The sequence below is a fragment of the Triturus cristatus genome, chromosome 8 (assembly GCF_964204655.1).
Source record: "Triturus cristatus chromosome 8, aTriCri1.1, whole genome shotgun sequence".
NCBI lineage: Eukaryota > Metazoa > Chordata > Amphibia > Caudata > Salamandridae > Triturus > Triturus cristatus.
The window spans coordinates 974,922,616-974,943,480 of record NC_140591.1 but is presented as its reverse complement, the minus strand read 5'-3'; the positions used below and the strand labels follow the sequence as shown (position 1 = coordinate 974,943,480).

Genomic DNA, 20,865 nt, shown 5'->3' with positions numbered 1-20,865 from the left:
AAAATTCATAGGTCAGGCTGTCCACCGCATTCAATTAATTCCCAGCTCTTGTGTCAAACGTTCTAGCCTGACTCGTTTCAGAGCATGTTTGCTCCTTCCTCAGAGGCTTCGACTAAATTTGTGCTGATTTGGACACACCCACACAATTTATAAACCATTAACTGCCCTCCAATGGGCGCTCAAATGAGTTCCAACACAATGGCTCCTGTGGTTAGTGTCCCACATATCTACCTTGTATAGGTGCACGAGTGATATTATTCTGGACTTGAAAGCCCTCAAATGGGCCCTTGGATGAGTGACTGTCATTAATCCCATAAACTGTTGTATCACCTCTGGGGCTCAGCAAGATTCCAAGCTCCGTGATCCCCGTGATCATGGGGCGGTGCGATCCTTCGCGGCTGGGCTGCCGCGTAATACATGAAGCTCCAGGTTGCCCACAGGCAAGGCCGCACTCTACAGACAGTTTGCAGTAAAATTCATAGGTCGGGCTGTCCACCGGAGGCATTGTGTTGGAACGCATTTGAGCGCCCATTGGAGGGCGGTTAATTGTTTATAAATTGCGTGGGTGTGTCCAAATCAGCACAAATTCTTGGTCGAAGCCTCTGAGGAAGGAACAAATATGCTCTGAAACTCGTCCGGCTAGAACTTTTGACACGAGCTGGAAATTAATTGAATGCGGTGGACAGCCTGACCTATGAATTTTACTGCAAACTGTAGAGTGCGGCCTTGCCTGTGGGCATCCTGGAGCTTCATATATGTGATCAAGATCCCTTGGTGATCGAAACGCGTCATGCTGTTGGAGTTATGTGCGGAGCTGAATAAAACCTAAGCCTCAATAATTCTGTGGTCCTCGCTCCTTATCTAGGCAGTAGAAAAAGAGGCTGTGAGAGGAGGAGAGCTATATCTCCCTCTCCATCGGACGGGGTGTTTTTTCTACGGGGCACATACCTGCCTCATTTTAAACCCAGTCACACAAGGCATACAACACATATCCACTCCCTCCACCATTCACCACTACGGTGATACACAACCCTGTTTTACAACAGGCATAATTCCGCAGACTGCCCCAAGAGGGGTCTGCACATAGAAGCACTCTTCTCGCTTCTTACATACACCGGTCAACTTGTAATAAGGAAATAAGTTTTCACTCAAAAGAACTTACTATCCCCTGAATAAAAGGAGCTTTCGTCAGGACCAGTGTATAGTGAGTGGCAAAAGGTGAAGTGCCACGTGGTGAAAAAATAAAAATGTTAGTTACCTACACACTCGCTAAGGTGTGTGGACACAGTGTCAACACAATTGCGGACACTGCGGCGCAAACCTGTGGGAGAAAACAAGACAGCACACAAGACACATAAGAGAGTTACATTGGTGCCCTGGATAGCAGGCAACATTCAAATAGATTTTAAGTGCTGTGAATAATCAAACCTGTCTTCAGAGAACGTACCGTAGGTGACACACATACCATTGAGGTGTATCATGCTGCTAAGCGAAAAGGCGGAGGCAAGACCATTAGAAATGCTAGGTAAGACGCAAAGCGCTATGTGAACTAGGGGTGCCAAGTGGTAAATAATACGGCACTACAATGAGCAAATGGTGAACTACACACGAATAGCGCCAGGTGATTATACCGGCAATGGTCGTGAGACCTCTACATGAGGTGTGTATATAGTGAGAGGCCCACTGTGCGCTAGTGGGAAGAGGCTGAATGGAGCCCTTAAGCGCTAGAGGTATGGGGTGGGCACAGTCTCAAGGAAAGGAACACAATGCGCAAAACAGCAAGGGGAAGGGAAAAAGGGAAAAAAGGATAATTACACTATGGCTGAGTGAAAGCGCTATGCATGAAGCGGGAGGGGGGGCGCTCCTTACAACAATTCTGTGGGCAAAAGAAATAACAAGATTAAAATGCGAGGTAGGCAGGGAAGTAACGGTATCCAGGGTGAGCGAGTGGGAGACACCTTACTTGGTTGTGAAGCTACCATCGCCTGGCACCTACTGTGGCCTCCCGAAGTCCCGGATGCTAAGGGACCCAAGGGAAACGGAGAATAAATGGGAAGGTGCTCCATTGTGTACGTGCGTGAGTGCTGGTAAACTCGGGCGGGGCCGAGTGGACCACGCATGCGTGTAAGAGTAGCGCGAGGCTAGCGCGCATGCGCGGCAGATACCCAGGGGTTAGGAGCGAAAGCGCCTGCTCAGGGGAGCCATGGGAGTCCTGCGCGCATGCATGGAGGAAGAGAAAAGCCGCGGTGGGTGTTAGATTGAACCCATGACTACGCGGAGGCTAGAGATAATGCGAACACATGGTAGGACGGGAAGTTAAGCATAAAACATATGCCCACTCGGTAGTATAAGCCTGATCTTAAGAAAGACAGGACAATTCATAATAATGAACGAGGCTGGTGTTGTGGGAGAGCCACAAGGGTGTACATGAGCATCTGAGGCCAGCTGAGTAGTAGAAGCCAGGGCCTGTAGGAAGGTCGAAATACCAGATGGCAAGATAAGCCGGAACTGGAATGGGAGATGAGAGGAGTGCCTATGTAGTGGGTAAAGGCCATGGATAGGCGTAACCATGTGGTTCCAGGTTGTCAGGACTTTCTCAAGCAGTTCCAGGGGATATTATCGTTCAAACCAGTGATGTGGTTCGAAAGGCGATATATCCATCTTTGTTCCTGTTCCAGGAGGCGGGTCTGAATGTTGGGAAGGTTGTTGTCTAGGGCTTCGAGTATGACCCATCTCATATCGTTGGTCGTATGGCCTTTTTCCAAGAAATGATTGGTCATTTTTGTGGTATTTTTCTTGCAGCGTATAGTGCTGCGATGCTCACAGATTCGGATTTTGACTTTGCGGGTGGTCATACCAATGTAGGTCAGATTGCACGGACATATGATCCGGTATACAACATTCTCTGTGTTGCAATTGGTATGTTTGCGTAACTCCCATGTCCTTCCAGGTTCAGGTATTTGGTTGTCTCTGTGATATGGCATACGCTGCAGTTACCGCAAGGGTAGTGCCCCTTGATGTTGGGGAGGCCCCAGGCGTTGAGCACCGTGTTGGAAGGTCTGGTGGGGACCCCCGGTCTAGTAGATACTATGGTGTCCTTGATGGATCTAGCTCTTTTAGTTGAGAGAAGGGGAGGTTCCCATTTCAGGTGGCCTGTGTTGAGGATCTTCCAGTTCTTTTTAATGATCTGGGAAACTTTGTTGGTCACCGTGTTGTAAGTGGTGACACACGTGAGTGGAGGGGGGGTAGGTTCTTTGGGGTAGGTTGTCAGTAGACCTTCTCGGTTTTGATTTCTGGCCCTCTTACTTGCGGTCTTAGTTATGTGTTTCGGGTAGCCGCGTTGGTGCAGTTTATGGCAAAGGTCTTGGGCTTGTATTTTATAGTCTCTGGGGTCACTGCAGTTTCTGCGAAGTCGCAGAAATTGGCCATAAGGGAGGTTTTCACGGAGGGCTCGGGGGTGGAAACTAGAAAAGTGAAGGAGGGAGTTACGTGCAGTGGGTTTGAAATGTGTTTTACTCATGAGTCCTCCTGCAACTGCATGGATGTCAAGATCTAGAAAGGTGGTCTGGTGTCTGTCAGAAATGTGTGTGAAACGTAGGTTTGGGTCACACGTGTTTAGCCAGTCACAAAAGGTGGTGAGTGATTCGCTCGATGCTTCCCAGATGAGGAGGATATCATCAATGTAGCGCTTGTAGAACTTGATTTGTGGGATACGTGGCTGGTTGTTACTGAGCAGATGTTTGGTCTCGAAGTTGAAGACATACAGGCCCGCTATGCTGGGAGCGAAAACGCTCCCCATTGATGTACCATACTTCTGTAGGTAAAGCTTGCCCTCATATTCGAAGTAATTCTCTTTGAGTGCGAGGGTGGCGCACTTCAGTACGAATGAGGGAGGCGTGTGGTATTGCCAATCAGTCTCATTGAGGGCTTCTTCTAATACGCGTAGGGTGTCATCTTGGGGGAGGCTGGTGTACAGACTTTCCACATCCAGTGACACCAGAAAAGAGCTGTTAGGGTCATAGTGTATGTTAGCTAAGAGTCCTAGTAGATCTTTAGTATCTTTGAGATACGTGCTGGTGGACTGGACCAGGGGTTGTAAGAAGTGGTCGCAGAAACGTGAAAGGGGTTCCAACAGGGACCCGATGCCTGAAACGATCGGGCGACCTGGGGGAGGGATCCTATTCTTATGAATTTTGGGAACAGTGTAAAAGTATGGTATTTTCCCTTTGGTAGTGGTGAGGAATTTGGCCTCACTTTGTGAAATGTGCCCACTCTGTTCCGCTTCTCCTACTAGGGTTTGAATGTTCGTTTTGAGTGAGATGCTGGGATCATGAGTGAGCAGTTCATAGTTCTTAGTGTCATTGAGTAGGCGCGGACATTCTTGGTGATAGTCCTCTTTGTTGAGGATTACCGTGCCTCCCCCTTTATCGGCTGGTTTGATGATTATATCAGGGTTGTTCTTCAATGATTGTAGGGCAAGCCGTTCTTGTCTACTAGTGTTTTGGAATGTGTGGGGTCTTTGAGGGCTTCGATTTCCTTGAACACTGCTTGCTCATAGACCAAGGTTTCTGGTGGGATTGAGCTGGGAGGGGGCATGAAGGTAGATTTTACCCGGAGGGTGGTGTCCCCCTGATCACTAGGGTCAGGGAGAATAGGAGTGTTCTCGAAGAATGCCTTGAGTTTTAGTTTGCGAAATAATTCAGCTAGTTCGCAATGTAGTTTGAATTTATCCAACTTAGTCGTGGGGGCATAGCCAAGGCCTTTCTCAAGGATGGCTTCCTCTGTGGGTGTTAAAATGTATTGAGAGAGGTTGGTGATGAGACTTAGCGTGTGCTCGGGCCTGGTTGTTGGTCTCTGGTTTGGCTCCTCGTCTGTGCTCCCTGTGGAGGGTCGTCTTGCCAGTGTACCGTGTTCCCTCTGCGTCTCCTTCCGCGACCTCTTCGGCCTCTTCCTAAAAAAGACTGTGGTTGGTTTTGGTTCATGTATGGTGGTGGTGGACCAAGAGGTGGGTTCCGGCTCCTACCACAGACACTGATCTCCACACCAGAAGGGAGCCGGCAACTCCTCAATGGGAGTTGACCGCGACTTCCAAATCTATCACATAAGGCCGGCAATTCAGGTTGACTGCGACCTTTCGGGTCACCGCAAGGGAACCAACCACTCTTCTTTAGGAGTTGACTGCAAGTTCAAAGGGTCCCCTATGGCCGGCTACTGCGGTAGACCGCGACCATGAAATTTGCCACATAGTGGGGTTTAACTCCCGACCACCCCATTAAACACCTAGGTACAATAAAAGGAAATATTAATCACCTTAAAACATGCATATACATACTGTATAACAAAGCAGGTTAACAGGCACAAAGATAAGGCCCATACCTCACATCTGGTCCACCAGAGAGGGCCGCCTAATCAACCAGATGTATTCCTGACAATCCAAAAATAGCACAGCCCTTTACCAGGTAGTTTTACACTTACAACAGCTTGTAACCTGCATAAAAGCGAATTCAAAACTTTACGAAGTGCACTTACTAATTTATAAAGGGTGCACAAATTCTGCACACAGCACACAATTGTTAGTGTCTCCCTTATATATTACCACAGGGGTGCTCAATACCAATGACTGTATGAATTAGCCCACGAAAAGATGGGAGCCCATTTGCAAACACTACACTACACATTAAGGGGTGTAACCCAGATTCAAAGGCCAGGGGCCCGGTGATGTCCCATGGATTCAGAAGGCACACGCCCTTCAACTATAACCCAGGGAAATCTGCCTACCTCCAAACCCACAGAAGGAATAAAATGGAGGTGACACCAAAGCATGCATACACGTATGTAAGCATACCGACAGCACATATACATATGAACATGCGTATACATGTCAAACGCTTTGGTATACAAGGTGGGTTGAGTACTTTGCGTAAGGGAAAATATACAGGCGTATGTAGGATTGTAGTATAGGTAGGTTTATAGGTACAAACTAAAAGTGCCCCACAGACTGCCAACACTGCCTTAGTATACAAACGCACTCTACATAGAACAAGGTAAAGCCTTCTTTCCTCTCAATTGCACCTAACGACATGGACAGAGCCCATAATCCTGTGACACTGTCCACGTTCTGCAAAGCCATAAACCCGTAAAGGTAACCGCTAACTTCAACACATCAGCAGCGTATGCTTAGCGTTTCATGTTGCTTCCCAAAGCAAGTATCAAACAAGGGATACTTACGCACTTAAAGCAACCAGACACCCCCGAACAACCCTTAAGTTATATCTACACAAGGCATTAAAGCCTGCTCATTGCATCACAAAAAAAGACCATTTCAAGCAACATACAAACAGGAGCTAGTGGCTGGTAAAAACCATATTCAATATAAAAATGAATGGGCCTACAACATATAACTTTGTTTCAATGTAAAGAAGGTTAACCCCTAACCGACCACCGTAAAAAGGGGGTTTTCGGTGTCAAGTCTAGAAATGGTTACCACACTCGCAAATATGCATAGGGGTGTATTTAGGGGTATACTCTTCTAAAGTAGAGCTATTTGAATACCTACTATATACACACAATGGGAGGACACATTCTCTCAAAAAGAATATACACACAACGGGAGGACACCTATTCTCTCAAAGAACAAGTGGTACACAATACCATTTTGGTTTTATTATCCGGTTGAGATTAACTACACTTCACTCCCTCCTCCACTATCACTAAGTACAGCTACACAATCTATGCACAGTATGTGAATCTAGAAGATGTCTATGCTGCAAAACGAAACTAGTTACTTGCCTGTAAGAATAGTTTTGCAGCATAGACTCTTCTAGATTCACATACGACCCTCCTTCCTCTCCTGTGAAGGAGTAAAAAGCAGCAATAAATAAAAATAAAAAAAGACCAAGCAGACTCATGACATAGTCCCTAAATAAACATATTGCATAAGTACTAATAAGTGCTAACAAATAGCAATAGGTTATACGTCTCCTCTTGGAGTAGTACATATGTACTATCTAAGAACTAAACAATAGCAAATGTGCTAGATCTGGATAACAAGGTGACCTGTTTAAAAATGCTCACAACGAGCTACCTGCATAGTTCATAAACAAATTAATAAATAAGAAATTTTAAAAAGCATAACACAAGCTACTATGCACAAAGTAAATGTATACAGCAACGTTGTTAAAAAGTATAGCAAAACAAAAAAATAATAAATATATATATCCAGCTCTAGAATCTTCACTCATCGAATGAAGGGGACCGCACACAGCAAGGTTTCTCGGTAATATTTTATTTCATAACCGAGATAGCAGCAGGACGCGTTTCGGCGTTCGCGCCTTATTCAACTTGTATTTTTTTAATATATATATATATATATATATATATATATATATATATATATATATATATATATATATATATATATATTTGTGTAATTATATAGTCCCCTTTTAAAGGTTAACTAGTGTCCCTGCACTCTCAGCTCAATAAACACATACAAGCAATATTGTACTTAGTCAACAAGCAGACACAATCTCAAGGCAAAAAAGGGGAAAATAATCTGAGCTTGCTCACACACAGAGGGGGTTGTAGCCTGATTACTGGGATCAGGTTACCATCCAAGAGAAAAAAAAGCGCAAAAAAAGCAAAACTTTCCGACTCTCTCACATTGTGCATTTTTCGCCAGCTAGAGCTTAATCTAGAAGTCTATGCTGCAAAACTATTCTTACAGGTAAGTAAATAGTTTTGTTTACCCTGCCATAGGGGCAGTCAGTACAACAGTAATGCTCATTAGATATCCCATCGAAATATAGAGGCAAATGACAATGTATGTATTTCTACTGGATGACAATGAGGAAAAGCAATAAAGGTACTCTGAGAATGTTTGACCTTTAAGCATGCAGTGAAGGCATACAGAGACCAGGCAGACATGAGTTTACCCACACTCGTTCCTGACAATGGGAATACAGTGGACAAGGAGGTTGAGGCCCTTCATTACGGCAAAGCCAATATGGCTAAATGTACTAAGAGCCTTGTCATAGGGGCATCTGCCTGAGTACCAGGGTGAAGGTTCATGCAACCACGTAGGTCTTCACCACCAGTTTCAGCAGTGCCCCTGCTCTGCCTTGTAGCTATCCGTACCAGTAATCCCAGAAGTTAACACAATGTTTCAGGCTGTGTGACACATCAGTGAGGGAGATGCCAGATCCCTGGGTCTGCCCAGAAGCAAATCTCTGAGGACCAAGTAACACTAGGTTGCCTTCTTGGCAGGGCAGAAGAGAAGGGAGCACTTACCACAAGTCCTTGATGTTGGTCATTGGGGTGCTCCTTAATGAGCCAATCACAAGAAAACTCCACTGGATGTGTGGAGGGGGGAACTAGAGGCATGGGGTTCTAGGAGCAGCAGCCTCCAATATTAAATATTCATCACAAAAGAGCTGCTCCTAGTGTGATAACCCAAACGAGTTACAAGAACGTAAGTGTGGGCATCTCACAAAAAGATGCGGACTGGTCTCACACACCACCTGGTGTCATGCTTCATCATTGACCAGTCCTCGCCCTCCAAAACCTTCGTTTGATTGAGGGCGGGCATACACTTGACGACAAGGATGCACTTCTAAGTGATGGAGTGGGGGCCCGTGACTATGTGAGTGAAGTTAAAAATCATTATAGTAGTCAGTAGCAATTCTTTAATGTGAGATGAAAACTATATGATATTAAAATATAAGTGCGATGGTGATTGGGATAGTTATTGTTCCCAACCGTCTAGTGAATGATCTCGTGGATGGTCAATCCACGACACCAGGTGGTGTGTGAGACCAGTCCGTATCTTTTTGTGAGATGCCCACACTTACGACGTTCTTGTAACTCGTTTGGGTTATCACACTAGGAGCAGCTCTTTTGTGATGAATATGCTCCTTAATGAGAACATTTTAGACCTGCTATAGTCATACAAAGAAAGCCCTGGTTACCACTTAAAGTACTTAATCGTGAAGTTGAAGCACAAGGGCCAATACTACATCTTAGACGTGTACTTTGTCCATATAGTTATCTGGCGGCACTTGTTCTAGGTAGTTGTGTTGACCGAAGTTATCCTCCATCTGGTGGCTGTCTCATACTTGAAGAGACCTGGCCAAAATCTACAACTTTCAACCTATGATATGCAGCTTCTTGTAGGGTCTACTGCGGAGTTTTCCCCAGAAGACTGATTAGATGGGGAAACTCCTGGTGGGCCTCATGTTAGTTTTTGAGCCAACACATAAGATCTATCGCCTGTTTCTGTCATGCAAAATGACTTTCCTGAATGATGACGATTCAGACTTTTTCTGAAGCTCCCTTTATTATTTTTTGCCCAGATGTGAGCTCCTAATGCAAATACCCACATTTCCTAGCAATGGATTTCTTAGATTTTCCCCTCAACCCACTAGTGGCTTGGCCACAATTCCTCAACTCACCAGCATCTGTGGAAGAGATTTCAGTCTATTCTGAATTTCAAAAAGATGGTCAGCTAGTTTGTTGAAGGAAAGGCATCATGTCACCAACATGGCTGTTTGGGTCTTTCAGGCTCTTTGATTTGAGAGTGAGGGCCACCACAAAGGCTTTCATGGCCTGTTGGACATTTGTAAATGGACACCAGGGAATAGTCCATGACTGCTATGTACAAGCAGGACTGGAGTCGAGGTCTCTGCTGCTCTCAGAATCTGAACAAAGGAGATGCTAAAGGAAAGGATCACTGCAAAACATGCTGGTATGAATTAAAGTGAGCTCCTATAACTTTTTGAAAAGAACTTCTTTGTAGACCTGTAGCAGAAAGATCTTTTTTTTTTTTTTTTTCTTTTTTCTTTAATAACACCAAAATTGCCAGCTTGACAGGGAAGAGTGTTTGAATAGCACGTGAATGCATAAGATGTCATTGTTGAGAATCCTCCTTAACCAGTAAGTACTTCATTCTTCTACATTGAGTATCCTCATTTAAAGCCATAAACACCCTCCTCCACAATGAGTACAATTGGTTGTTTTGATGATAAAATGGTAGTGCATTTCTTGCACCTTGCCTGCTAAAAGAAATGGATTGTTGCTGCACTGCTTTATCAAATAGGGCTAAGATGGATGTCAAATGTATCCTTAACGAGGCTGCTGCTTTTCTGACTCAGTTTACTTCTTTGAGGGGATGAATTACCTCAGTCAATGGCTTATTGAACTTTTATTTAAGATTAAGAGCAAATGAAATACAGGTGTTAGATGGGCATGTGTACTTTCTTCCTATTTTTTTTTTCTACTGGACTTACCATAGGCAGACAAAAGGTGTTTTATTGATAAATCTATCCACGAAGTAGACCTATAGTTACAGGTTAGTAATCTCTTCTCTGGGATGTTTAGGGTTTTGTGCCTGTAATAGGAGTGGTCCATCAGTCTGTCTTTAAAGTGCATAATTTATAAGATGTATTGTTTACTTAATATTAGCTCTACATTGGGGTATTATATGCTGTTGTGCTTTGAAATGTATTGCCTTTTGATTCAGGGGCTGGATCAAATAGAGTAGATATTCTCAAAATAATTCTGGTTTGAGTCATAACACCAACAGCCATTTAGTTGTGACAGGTTGTTATCCTGCAGTGTCTCATAACCCATCCTTAATATTTCTAGAAACTGTATGTAGTAAAGATAAAACTCCCAGTACCACCCAGATGCCAATTACCAATTCAACAGCCAAGCCCACGGCACCAACACCACCAACCCCACTGCCTGCTCCAGTAGTTGGCACATATAATGTCTCTGATGGGAATGGAACTTGCTTAATGATTTCTTCAGGCTTGCAGCTCAACATCACCTATCAAACCAAAAACAATAAGGTATGTATTTGTTTCTTATGAAACACACACTTAAGTGTTTTTATGTTTATGACGCATCTTTGATAAGGTGGAGAGTTGTGCTGCAGGCTTCAGTAAAATCTATCTTCTCTGCTACACATAGCAATTACCTCTCTGATTTGATGTGACTGTTCTGCATTAATCTGTGCTCTGGTATTGGTACCAGATTGGAGCATACATTTGTGGGAATAACTGTGGGGAGTGTGTTTTAAGATATGGAGTGAGTTTGTCAAACGTGCACAGGGATTCAAAGCCAGTTTTCTCAGTCTGGTCAACCTACAAGCCTGATGGGTGCTGGAAAGACAGCAGCGAACAAGGCGTGCTAAATTGCTGGAATTTGGTATTGATGGCTATAGAGCTGGCTACTACAATAAATGTCCTGATGGGAGTTGGTAGTAATTCTTTGAGCCAGGGATATTGTGAGCAAAAAGGCAGACAGTTGAGTCTTGCCTCGGTGTTGCTAGCAGCTGGGTACTTTTCACTCACCCAATCGATTTGAGTAGGTAATATATTATTAACTGAAGAGGTCAAAATGTAAATTTCAAAAGATTTGGGCCCTGATCTTTTCAATTGACTTTTTAAACTTTAGGACTAACTTTACCCATCTTGGCAGAAGATGTTCACTTGGCAAATGAGCGAACTGCGATGTCCTGGAACAGTTAGGGATATTAGTCTTGTAATCTTTCTATTTATCCTTGTTAAACGGGGGCCATAGTAGGCTTTGGCTGCTACACTGTAATGATCAGTGTGTGGATAGCTCCCCTGTAACTAATTACAGAGTGCACAGTGATGCGAAGCTAGGGGGCTCATGACAGCAGTGACCTCTGTCATCTGGCCCAGAGTTCAAGCTGTCCAAGAAAATCATATCTTCCCAGGTGTTGCAGGAGTGAGATCCCTTCTAATGGATTCTGTCCTTGCGGCATACCTGTGTAGTGAGCTTTAGGTCTCCAACGTGTAGCTGGGTGTGGTAATGGAGCAAGTCTGGGTACCTGACTTTTTTTTGTGGGCCGAGATGATATAGAAAACCTTAATTGGTGTACAATTGCAGTTCTGAACTTTTATTAATTGACCAGCCTTATGTATTGTATGCTGCTGAGGAGATTGGATAATAGAAGCCCACCAGTGTTTTACTCTGACTCAAGCCCTCCATCATAGCACCACCCACAGAAAATAAATTGCCCCAAAGAAGCATGGTAAAGGAGCAAATGAACCAGTAGACCCCGACCTGGCATCTTACACCTGGGGAATCCCTACTACATCACTACTAAAACTTGCATGCCATCTAATGAGCACCATTGGAAAAAACTATCCACAATGAAAAGCAAATTTGAGGGTTCATCTGCATGATGAGAAATTGGTTACTGGACGAGAGTTGCATGCTTGTAGATTAATGAGAACGAGCAATCGAACATTGAGATTGTACAGTGAACTCCATTTGTCTGGTGTAACACATCGATTTGTTGGAATCCAATTCAGTTAGCACAAAATTGTTTCCTCTGGATCCCTTCGGTCCCCGAAATAGAGGCCATGAGGTCGATACTATTGTGCTTATTACAGTCCAAGGTATTGAGTTGAATGTAAGATTAAAGTGAAGTTTTGCAGGACAACCCGTCTTTTTCCCTGAGTCGCAAGAGCAGACACCTGGTGAAGGTACTGTACTACTAGAGGTGGACTCTTCAGCTTGGAGTGGATAAATCATGAGGGTGACCTCCAGAAAGACTACATTCAGGAATTGCAAGATTATCATTTTGTGAAAGCTAATGTGGTCAACACAAGAATGGAGGAAAGAATTATAGCTGGTCAAAAGTTCGATTCTATGTTGCAAGGCTGCTTTTTGGTTCCCAGTAAAGCTGAAAGTACGAAATCGGAACACCTGAGACCACCACGTCATTCCTAAAATCAAAAGGATTCTCAACATTGGGGCGAGATGAATAGAGACCCTGGTGCAATTGATTTTTATGTTTTCAGCTTGCCACCTTGTCTCCTCTCTATGCTGTACCCTTCTCCATATTTAGCATTATCCTAGCATAAAATGTTGTTTTTTCCAGTTAGGTTTGAGATCCAACTAAAGAAGTTAAATTAGTTCATCCTGTTTTTTTTTTTGTTTTTTTTGTATTGCCACTTCCATGGAAACTGCATTTGTATTTGTATGCAGTTACCTTATGACAAGATATCCAGTTCAAAAAGCACACTTGGTGAGGTGCTTAACCCGAAGCAACAAGGTGAGATGGGAGTAACATTTGAAATAGATTTCTCACTGTAGGAGCAGCATGAGTATTGAGCCAAGTTGATCTGGCCACAGCTTCTATGGTGGGGTATTGTTTCATTGTACAAGTAGCTGTTTTTAGTTTGTGTTTTAAAAAAAAAAAAAATCTATATGTGCAATGTAGCAAGGGAGGGTTGCAATTTAACAGTATAAATTAGTGTCCTCTAGCTACAGTTCTATATAAAAGGCCACAAATTATTCCACCAAGACACCGTCTGGTCATTGATTGGGGTGAGGTGTCTAAGTGGACGCCATCACTGCTCCCACATGAGTTCTGATCCTTTCCTTTTCCATGTGAAACAAGCGGTGTTATCTGTTGAGCTTGTGCTGAGCATCTGTTCAATTAAACCGCAGCGCATACACCTTTTTAATATTCCCTAGATATCAGACTGATCGGAAACGTTTCCAGCTGTTCCTCTGCACACTGGTAGGTGACTTGTAACAGTGAGGGAGGGAAATATCATCTCCCAAGATGACAGGGTTTAAACTTTATAAGGTCTTTCTCAATGTCTGTGACGGATCCTCATCCGCTTTGCCTATGGTGCCTGGAGCCGAGTCATGACTCCTAAGACCTGCAATGACTGCTTGTGAAACCAAAAGGCTATACGCGACCACAAGGTGAAACTGTCGCTAAGCACAAGAAGACTCCTTACCAAGATTGGTCAAAGTCCACAGGTGGGTCTTGGTCTAATTTCCGGTCCAGAAGTCACCCGAGTCTATCCCAAGATATCTAAGATATTCAAACATTTTTTTCCAGGTCAAACTGACACCTTATCAGAATTATCTAGGCCAGACACGTACATAGGATCTGCAAGGAGAACCTCCTATGAAATGCATCAATGCCCCCCCCCCCAAACCTCTCCCTTCCCAATTCTCTAGGCCAGTTATTTAATGCTCTCTGGACTCCATCCAGATTATGGTCCTAACTAATACCTGAATTTAGTAATCTAGCAGTCAAGGCTAGTTTAATCATGCTGTTAGTACGCTCCATTAACTCTAACTCCCAGAGCAGATGCAGGATCCCTGTAAACCTCGAAAGCCAACTCGGGACCATTCTCTGAGTGTAATGGATGTGCTGCTCCCATCGCGCCAAGACACTGCAAATCCTTTGCTACTGCTAAAGTAATTACATTTCTCTGTCAGCACAAAAACATTGAAACTGAGAACTCAAATCAATTCCTACCAATCTACTTCTCGGTTAACAGCATTTATTGGACCGAAGTGGTCCAAATCACCTCGAACTGGTAGTTTGAGACTGGGAGGGGAGTTGGCAAGTGTCTTCTAACAGTGGATGGTTTCAGCTGTGGGCAAGTGCACATTTTCTAACAGTCTCTAGTCTGTTGTACAAACCATGCCACCAGTAGCTTTGCTCTGGTATTACTACGGTTGCATTAACCCGGGCATGGGCAGATGCTAATCGCTCATGTCCTTCCTTGATTACATTTAATCTGTACAGCTTATTAGGAATTATTTTGTCTCCCACTTCTGGTAGAGTAACTACAGGAGTATTGTCTGAATTAAGGATGTAGCAATACTTATGAGGAAACCCTGTAGGAGGATTTCTGCCTTAAGTAGGATCTGCTTCTTATGGTTACCCCCACTTTTTTTGCTTGATTTTGCACAGTTTTCGACTAGTCTGACTGGGATCCTGCTAATCAGGAGCCTAGTCTATCTGCTTTATCCATAAATTGGCACACTTGTACGTTGGTACACTCCAGATTGGAAACTGGGTTACCCTTGTCAGTCGCTAGTATATGGTACCCGGGGAAGCCACCTCTGCCGCTACCGCTGTTGGGTGCCGGGACCACAGAAGCCAGCAGCCACCGTGCACGTCACCTGCAAGCGCCAGGACATGCTTTAAAAACCAACGTGGGCTCCCGCAGCACGGGATGTGCATGAGCAGCGCCCGGGCAAAGCCCTGGCCAAGGGCAGGCCCATTCTTACCCGTCCTAGCCCAGAAGAGGCAGGGCAGGCCCCCCCCCTTTCCCTTGGCTGTGGTTCTCGGAGATTCCTGCGACAAAAAACAGAGTTGGTTGTCTCCCACTGCTTTCAAACCGTCCCTGGAAACAAACGGCAGTTAGCACCTTACTGAAATTGTGATAAAGGATGGTCCTATTACACTAGTAATACGATCTATACGTTTGTCTCATTCTAGCCCTTGAGTGTTACCAAGGCCGTTTTCTGTTCAAGCTGGTCCAGCTGATTAGAGGAACATTTATATTAAGACGTACTAGCTTCATTGTAAAGCACACGGGTGAGGGGTCAGTAGCAGACTCAATGTGCTCATCCAATACGATTCAATTATTGAGTGGGTGGTGCGATTTCCAAACCTTGCACACAAAATGCAGTTTCACCTCGCGCTTCTTGCACCCTTCTGTGCCTGCAAAGGAAGAGACTGGTTGAGACTCCCCTCTGTTTCCTTTGCCTTGGCTTGTTTTCCTGGACCGTGCTCAAATTGGACTAGTCCTCTTTTTAATGTTGACCTGTATGCTTATTGAGTATATATAGCGAGCCTATCGAAACAAAGGCTTTGGCTGTTTCAATTGACATTTACGGACTTCCTGTTCTTGATGCTAGTTTTTGCCTAATCTTTGCTTTGTCCTTTATCTACTGTTATCATGGGCTAAAGGAAAACGTGCAAGGGCGATATGGGTGAGGGAAGAAAGAAAGCTGTAAAAGGAAAAGTTTGGTTGTAGTGCAGGAAGTAGGGGAGGGGGGTGATGGAATTAATAATATATTGACTGAATGTGACTGAATGTGAGGTCTTATTGGATCCTACCCAACATGTTGCCACAACAGCATTGAGCAGTGTGGAGGAAGTGGCCTTACCAACAGGCGAATTCCCTATATGTTTAAAAAGTCAGCTAAAATCCTTGAAATCCAGGATTCCTCTAGCCTACTACTTGCGAGTCCTACTGTAGTTGGATTACCCACTCACCCTGTATCTGATGTTATGGCCGCCTTTCCATGTTGAAATAGATTTGAAATCTTGAAAGAGAAGCCAGAGACAGTGACCCCACTATGCCAGAGGGCTCAGTGTGGTGAAGAGAACAGAGACCATAACAATTCTTGATGAGCACTTAAAACCAACTTTCTAAAGATTCCCAGGTGACAGTGGCGGGGGACCTTAATTCAACTTTTGAGCCGCTTGGTATTGAGCACCATGATTTGACAAAGGAGGAAGACTCACAATGGGGAATTCCTAGCCTTGAGTTGACACCTGTAAAGAGGTGGATAGACGTGGCAATTCAAATCAAAGCCACCTGCTTAGGAAGAGGTCTACGGGCGGCAAACGGAAGAAGTACCTCTGATAGTCATGGGTTTAATACAGTTGACAATGGTCGACATAAGAGTCTCATTGATTATATGTTAATTAGCCTAAATATTTGGCTTACACTCTTGGACATGGAGGTGTGACGCCTGGAGAGTGATCACAACCCACTGTGCGCAACTTTAAAATCATTGGTCCCACAGGAAGATAGCTCCCATGATATCCAGCTCACTACCCGCGACCTGATGTCCACCAACGATATGAGGTACCCATGTACCCAGGGCATAAGTACCCCAGAGGTCTCCCATGGGCAGAAGCATGTATTATGCCACTCATGAGGCCATGCGAAATGGAACTACAGGTCTGCTACTGCAACCTGTGTAAGTTGGTGCTTGCATCACCTTACTTTAGATATAGGTCCACTATATAGGTCACTACACTTAAAACTTATAAGTCACCCCTATAGCAGGCCTTATCAATCCTGAAGGCAGGGTGCTAGGGTTTTAGTGAGCTAGTACCCCTGCATGATCAGAGCCTTTCTACAGCCTTCAGAGACCATTTTCCCGGGTTGTCTGTGACTCAGCCAGACATGTAGGTAGAGGTGCATTAAACCTCGTGGTAAATGCTATCTCAAACGGCTGCATAGAAACATATTGTGTTTGGTATCAAACACGCTGGAATCATACCTCCACAGGGAGGTATGATTCCACCCTTCTGAAGCAAGCTTTGTGGGGTTACTGGTCTATCCGGTGCCAGCCTTCTCGACCCGGTCAGCCCAAAATGGATGCTGCCGCCTAGACACATTTCTGCCCTCCTGCTGCTGAGCCAAGCTCTAGCAGGGGAAGGCAGCACAATAGGCATCCTGTCACAGGGAGGTGTGATCACCTCCCAGACAGGAGTTGGTGTATTGGGGCTGAGTGGGTGCACTCAGAGTGCCTGAAAGTCTGCACTGGGGACACATTTGGTGTCCCTGTGCATAGTCCAGCTCAACCCAGTTCTGGGAGCCATCTGCTCCAACTCAAAACTGGAGGAAGGACATGGGTGTAACCACCCCCCTGTCCTGACCCTCCCCTAGGAGGGTCTCCCCAAATCTGTCCAACCCCTTCCAGTGGGTACAAAAGGGCATACCTGGTTATAAGACTTCAGATTTTACATGGTCAAGATTCTACAAGAAGAAACCACTGACCTTCGACCGTCTGGACACTCTGGACTTCGACTGGGCCCGACTTAGTCTCCCTCTCCGTCCAAAGCTTCGTCTGTGCCCTTGCTCCATACAGGCTCTGTGCAGGACCTGTGGTGTACGAAGGACAACTGAAGAATCTCCCTTGGCGTGAAGGAGTCACTCCCCTGCATCTGCAGGCACTTTAACGCAACTGACCGGTCAGCTGCTCCTGAGCTCCTGCTGACTCTGAAGATTTTAGCAACACCGGAGGTGAGTTTTGGAAGGTCACTGAGGTTGATCTGCCATCTCAAAGTTTGAGTCCAGTATCCCTCGTGGGGGCTGAATAACCTGAACCCCTGGGCACCCCGTCAATTTGCAGTTCTATATGCTTGTTGGTGATTCCAGAGCTTGTGCATTGGACTCCGTGTAGTCCTTACCCTGAGCAGTATTTGCACCAAAGAACTCCGGCCTCTTCGTACCGAGTGCTCCGTGGGCTGGTACTTTGCAATCTTGCTCGAGGTCCCCTTGCGACTCCTTGTCATTCGGCCTGTGGGTCCTCCTGAGATTCATCTTGATTTCTGTTGGGCTTTCCTGGTTGCTCCAGACGTGCCCGGACTCTTGACCTTCCTGCGTGAGTTGCTTTTGCCAAGGCTTGTCGGTGCTACAGCCAAACATTGACCTCCTCAGCACTTGTAATCCTTTGTGGGACAGCTCATCTCCGGCTCCTGGTCATCGGCAACGTCTCCTGGTCCTCGTGGCTGCAGAGTCCAGCATTCCTTTGCACATGAAGCACCAGACATTGGTGGGCATTCGTCTCCTGAGCCCCTTGTCGCTCTGAAGTGACCCAGACTCTGTCCCATCTGCTTTCAGGTTCCTTCTTTCCAGAATCCAGGCTTGGATTCAACCGGACCCTTTTCACCTTCACGGTAGTAGTACTTCTTCATAGTCCTCCTTTTGAGAGCGATTGCGGTTTCTGACACCCCTCCAGACCTATGCCCCCGGCTCCTCTGGGATGGGTAACTCTGGTACTATGGTATCTACGGGTGGGGTGGCTCTCCAACCTCTTAAGTTCCAAAGGTTTTGCTCGAAGTCCTCTCAGAAGGGTCCTTACTCGTTAAAATTGTAACAGCGACTTCCCCATAGAATTGTACTGAGCCCGCGGTCGTGTTAGCACACTGCACTCGTTCTCCATGGGGTTCTTATCTACTCACCTTGGGTGGTTCGTTGGTGTCCCACTGATTCTACGTGCTCTGAACTGTCTTGACACAAGTTGTGATTGTTATACCACTATTTTAGTATAGTTTGGTCTCCCCCGGGAGTCCTCTGTGTATTGTGCTACTTACAACTGTTCTATTGATCTCGTATTGTGTGCCTTGGGTTCTATCCTTGTGTAGAGGATACTAGAGTGTTCTATTAATAAATACATATTTTTATATAACTACTGTGTGGTTCTCCTCCTTTCATTTACTCAATATAGGAGGATATATTCTGGTAAAATAAGCTGCTTTACATTCCTTCAAGATTAAGCCTGGAGGCTGCTCTCCACAGCAACCACTAGGATAGCTTTCTAAAGGTTATCTTTGACCTCGTACATCATAAGGGTCGTTTGTACTGGTGCAAGGTGCCCACTTCAGTTAATGGACAGCATATACCAGGCCAACTTCTCACACCTTGATTGGTTGTATATATGACTATTAAAATATCTGCCGCTCTTTGTCTGAGATCTCGTTAAGGCCGCTACTCGAACAGTCAGAATTGCAGCTATGGCAGTTAAGTCAGTCGCACAGTTCCCTTTAGCATGAAATCCAGAACACTGATGACCCCAAGTGTGCCTAAAATGGACCAATGGAAGCTTTTGGTGTAGAACGGTACCTTTCCCCAGAGCGGTTTATTAGTAATCCGTTTTCCCTTTGAATTATTGAATCTATTTAAGTGCCAATGTTGCAGTCACCATTGTACCCTTGCACACAGAAGAATGAATTGGACACAGAGTGTGGGAAGTGATGGATTAGCCTTCTGTAATGCAAGTACCAGGGAATGAAGTTTTGCATGTTGTGCAGTGCTTGCATCGAAGATTTTAATGTGGGTGCATTGTGGACTGATTTCTCCAGCTTTCACTACACCCTGCTCTGCCGGCAGGCTGCAGAGTACTTAGCTTTGCTCAACCAGCAGTAGGAACAAGACATCTGTATAGATCACGCTCAGATAAGACTCCATAGGTATAACGTTTGGCGTTGGAGCAACATTCTTTTGATATTGGAGAAAAGCCTGTTTACAAAGAGTGGGCTCATACTCCAACTTTACATTTACTGCACTTAAAAGGAGTCCACTGTACACATCTTGCGTGTAGTGAGTGACCATTAGGAATGCTTTCTTTAGTGGCGGCCTCTAGTACGGTACAGGAGAATACAAAATAATCAGCGTACACTACTCCAAAGGCCACTCCCTCAAAATTGCCATTTCCACAGCCGCAAGAAATATTTCAATGGAAGCAAAATGTGCTTTAGCTTGAATACAAGTCAGACTTGTATGATCTAGTAACAGTCTGTCCAGGTCACACAGATATAACCAGATTAGATTGGTATGACTCTGAGCACTAGGTTGGTCTTGCTCTCCCTAATTTGTAAATAGTTTCTCTTGCAAGTCTACTTGCAGAGCACGAAATCTAGTAGTTTTTTAATCCGCTGTTATGCTGAAAACATGGGAAAAATCAAGTTGATCAAGGTTTTCACTTGCTCAGGATAAGAGAGGCAAGTAATTCTGTCCATAATTAAGGAATCCCAGCAGGGATTGCAACTTCAGTGTGTCTGGAGCCTGCAAGGGAATTCAGAAACCAAACCTTTCCCCTCATTGTGTCGCTAGTTTCCGAGGAAGGTCACTAAGGTAGGTATCCTAAAAATAAATTAAGTTGCTTTTGTAATCAACTGATGTATATTGTTACAATTTTGTCTACCCTAGTTAGGTGTATGTCTCAGTCATCATCCGTTAGATATCCTCAATGTATGATATCTTGGTCTAGTTGTAAGATCTCAATGATGAGTGCTGAGAATAGGTTGCAATTTTTTTTTTCTGCTGCCAGTTTATTAAACCTGTGCTATGCGTATGAGAGTAACATGGGGAATAGTGTTAATCATACCCGCTTGGTTCTGTATAAGGCTGGAGCCTAACATCCCTTTCACTTGTTTCAATTTCCCTGATGTCTTCAGGTACCTTGAGAGTAGCTGGAGCGACCCCAGCCCAGCTGAAATAATTTTTAGACCATGAACCTCCTATTTGGGCGGCCCGGACAGTCTGGAGTGCC

At 44.9% G+C, this 20,865-nt stretch overlaps 1 protein-coding gene across 1 annotated transcript in view; it reads left to right on the top strand.

The window, feature by feature from the left end:
* Positions 1 to 20,865, top strand: part of LAMP1 (lysosome associated membrane protein 1) — a 289,289-nt gene that overhangs the window by 101,101 nt on the left and 167,323 nt on the right. Inside the window, exon 5 of the mRNA XM_085622500.1 lies at positions 10,642 to 10,847. Coding sequence (XP_085478626.1) covers positions 10,642 to 10,847 — 206 coding nt within the window. The remainder of the gene's footprint in view (positions 1 to 10,641; positions 10,848 to 20,865) is intronic.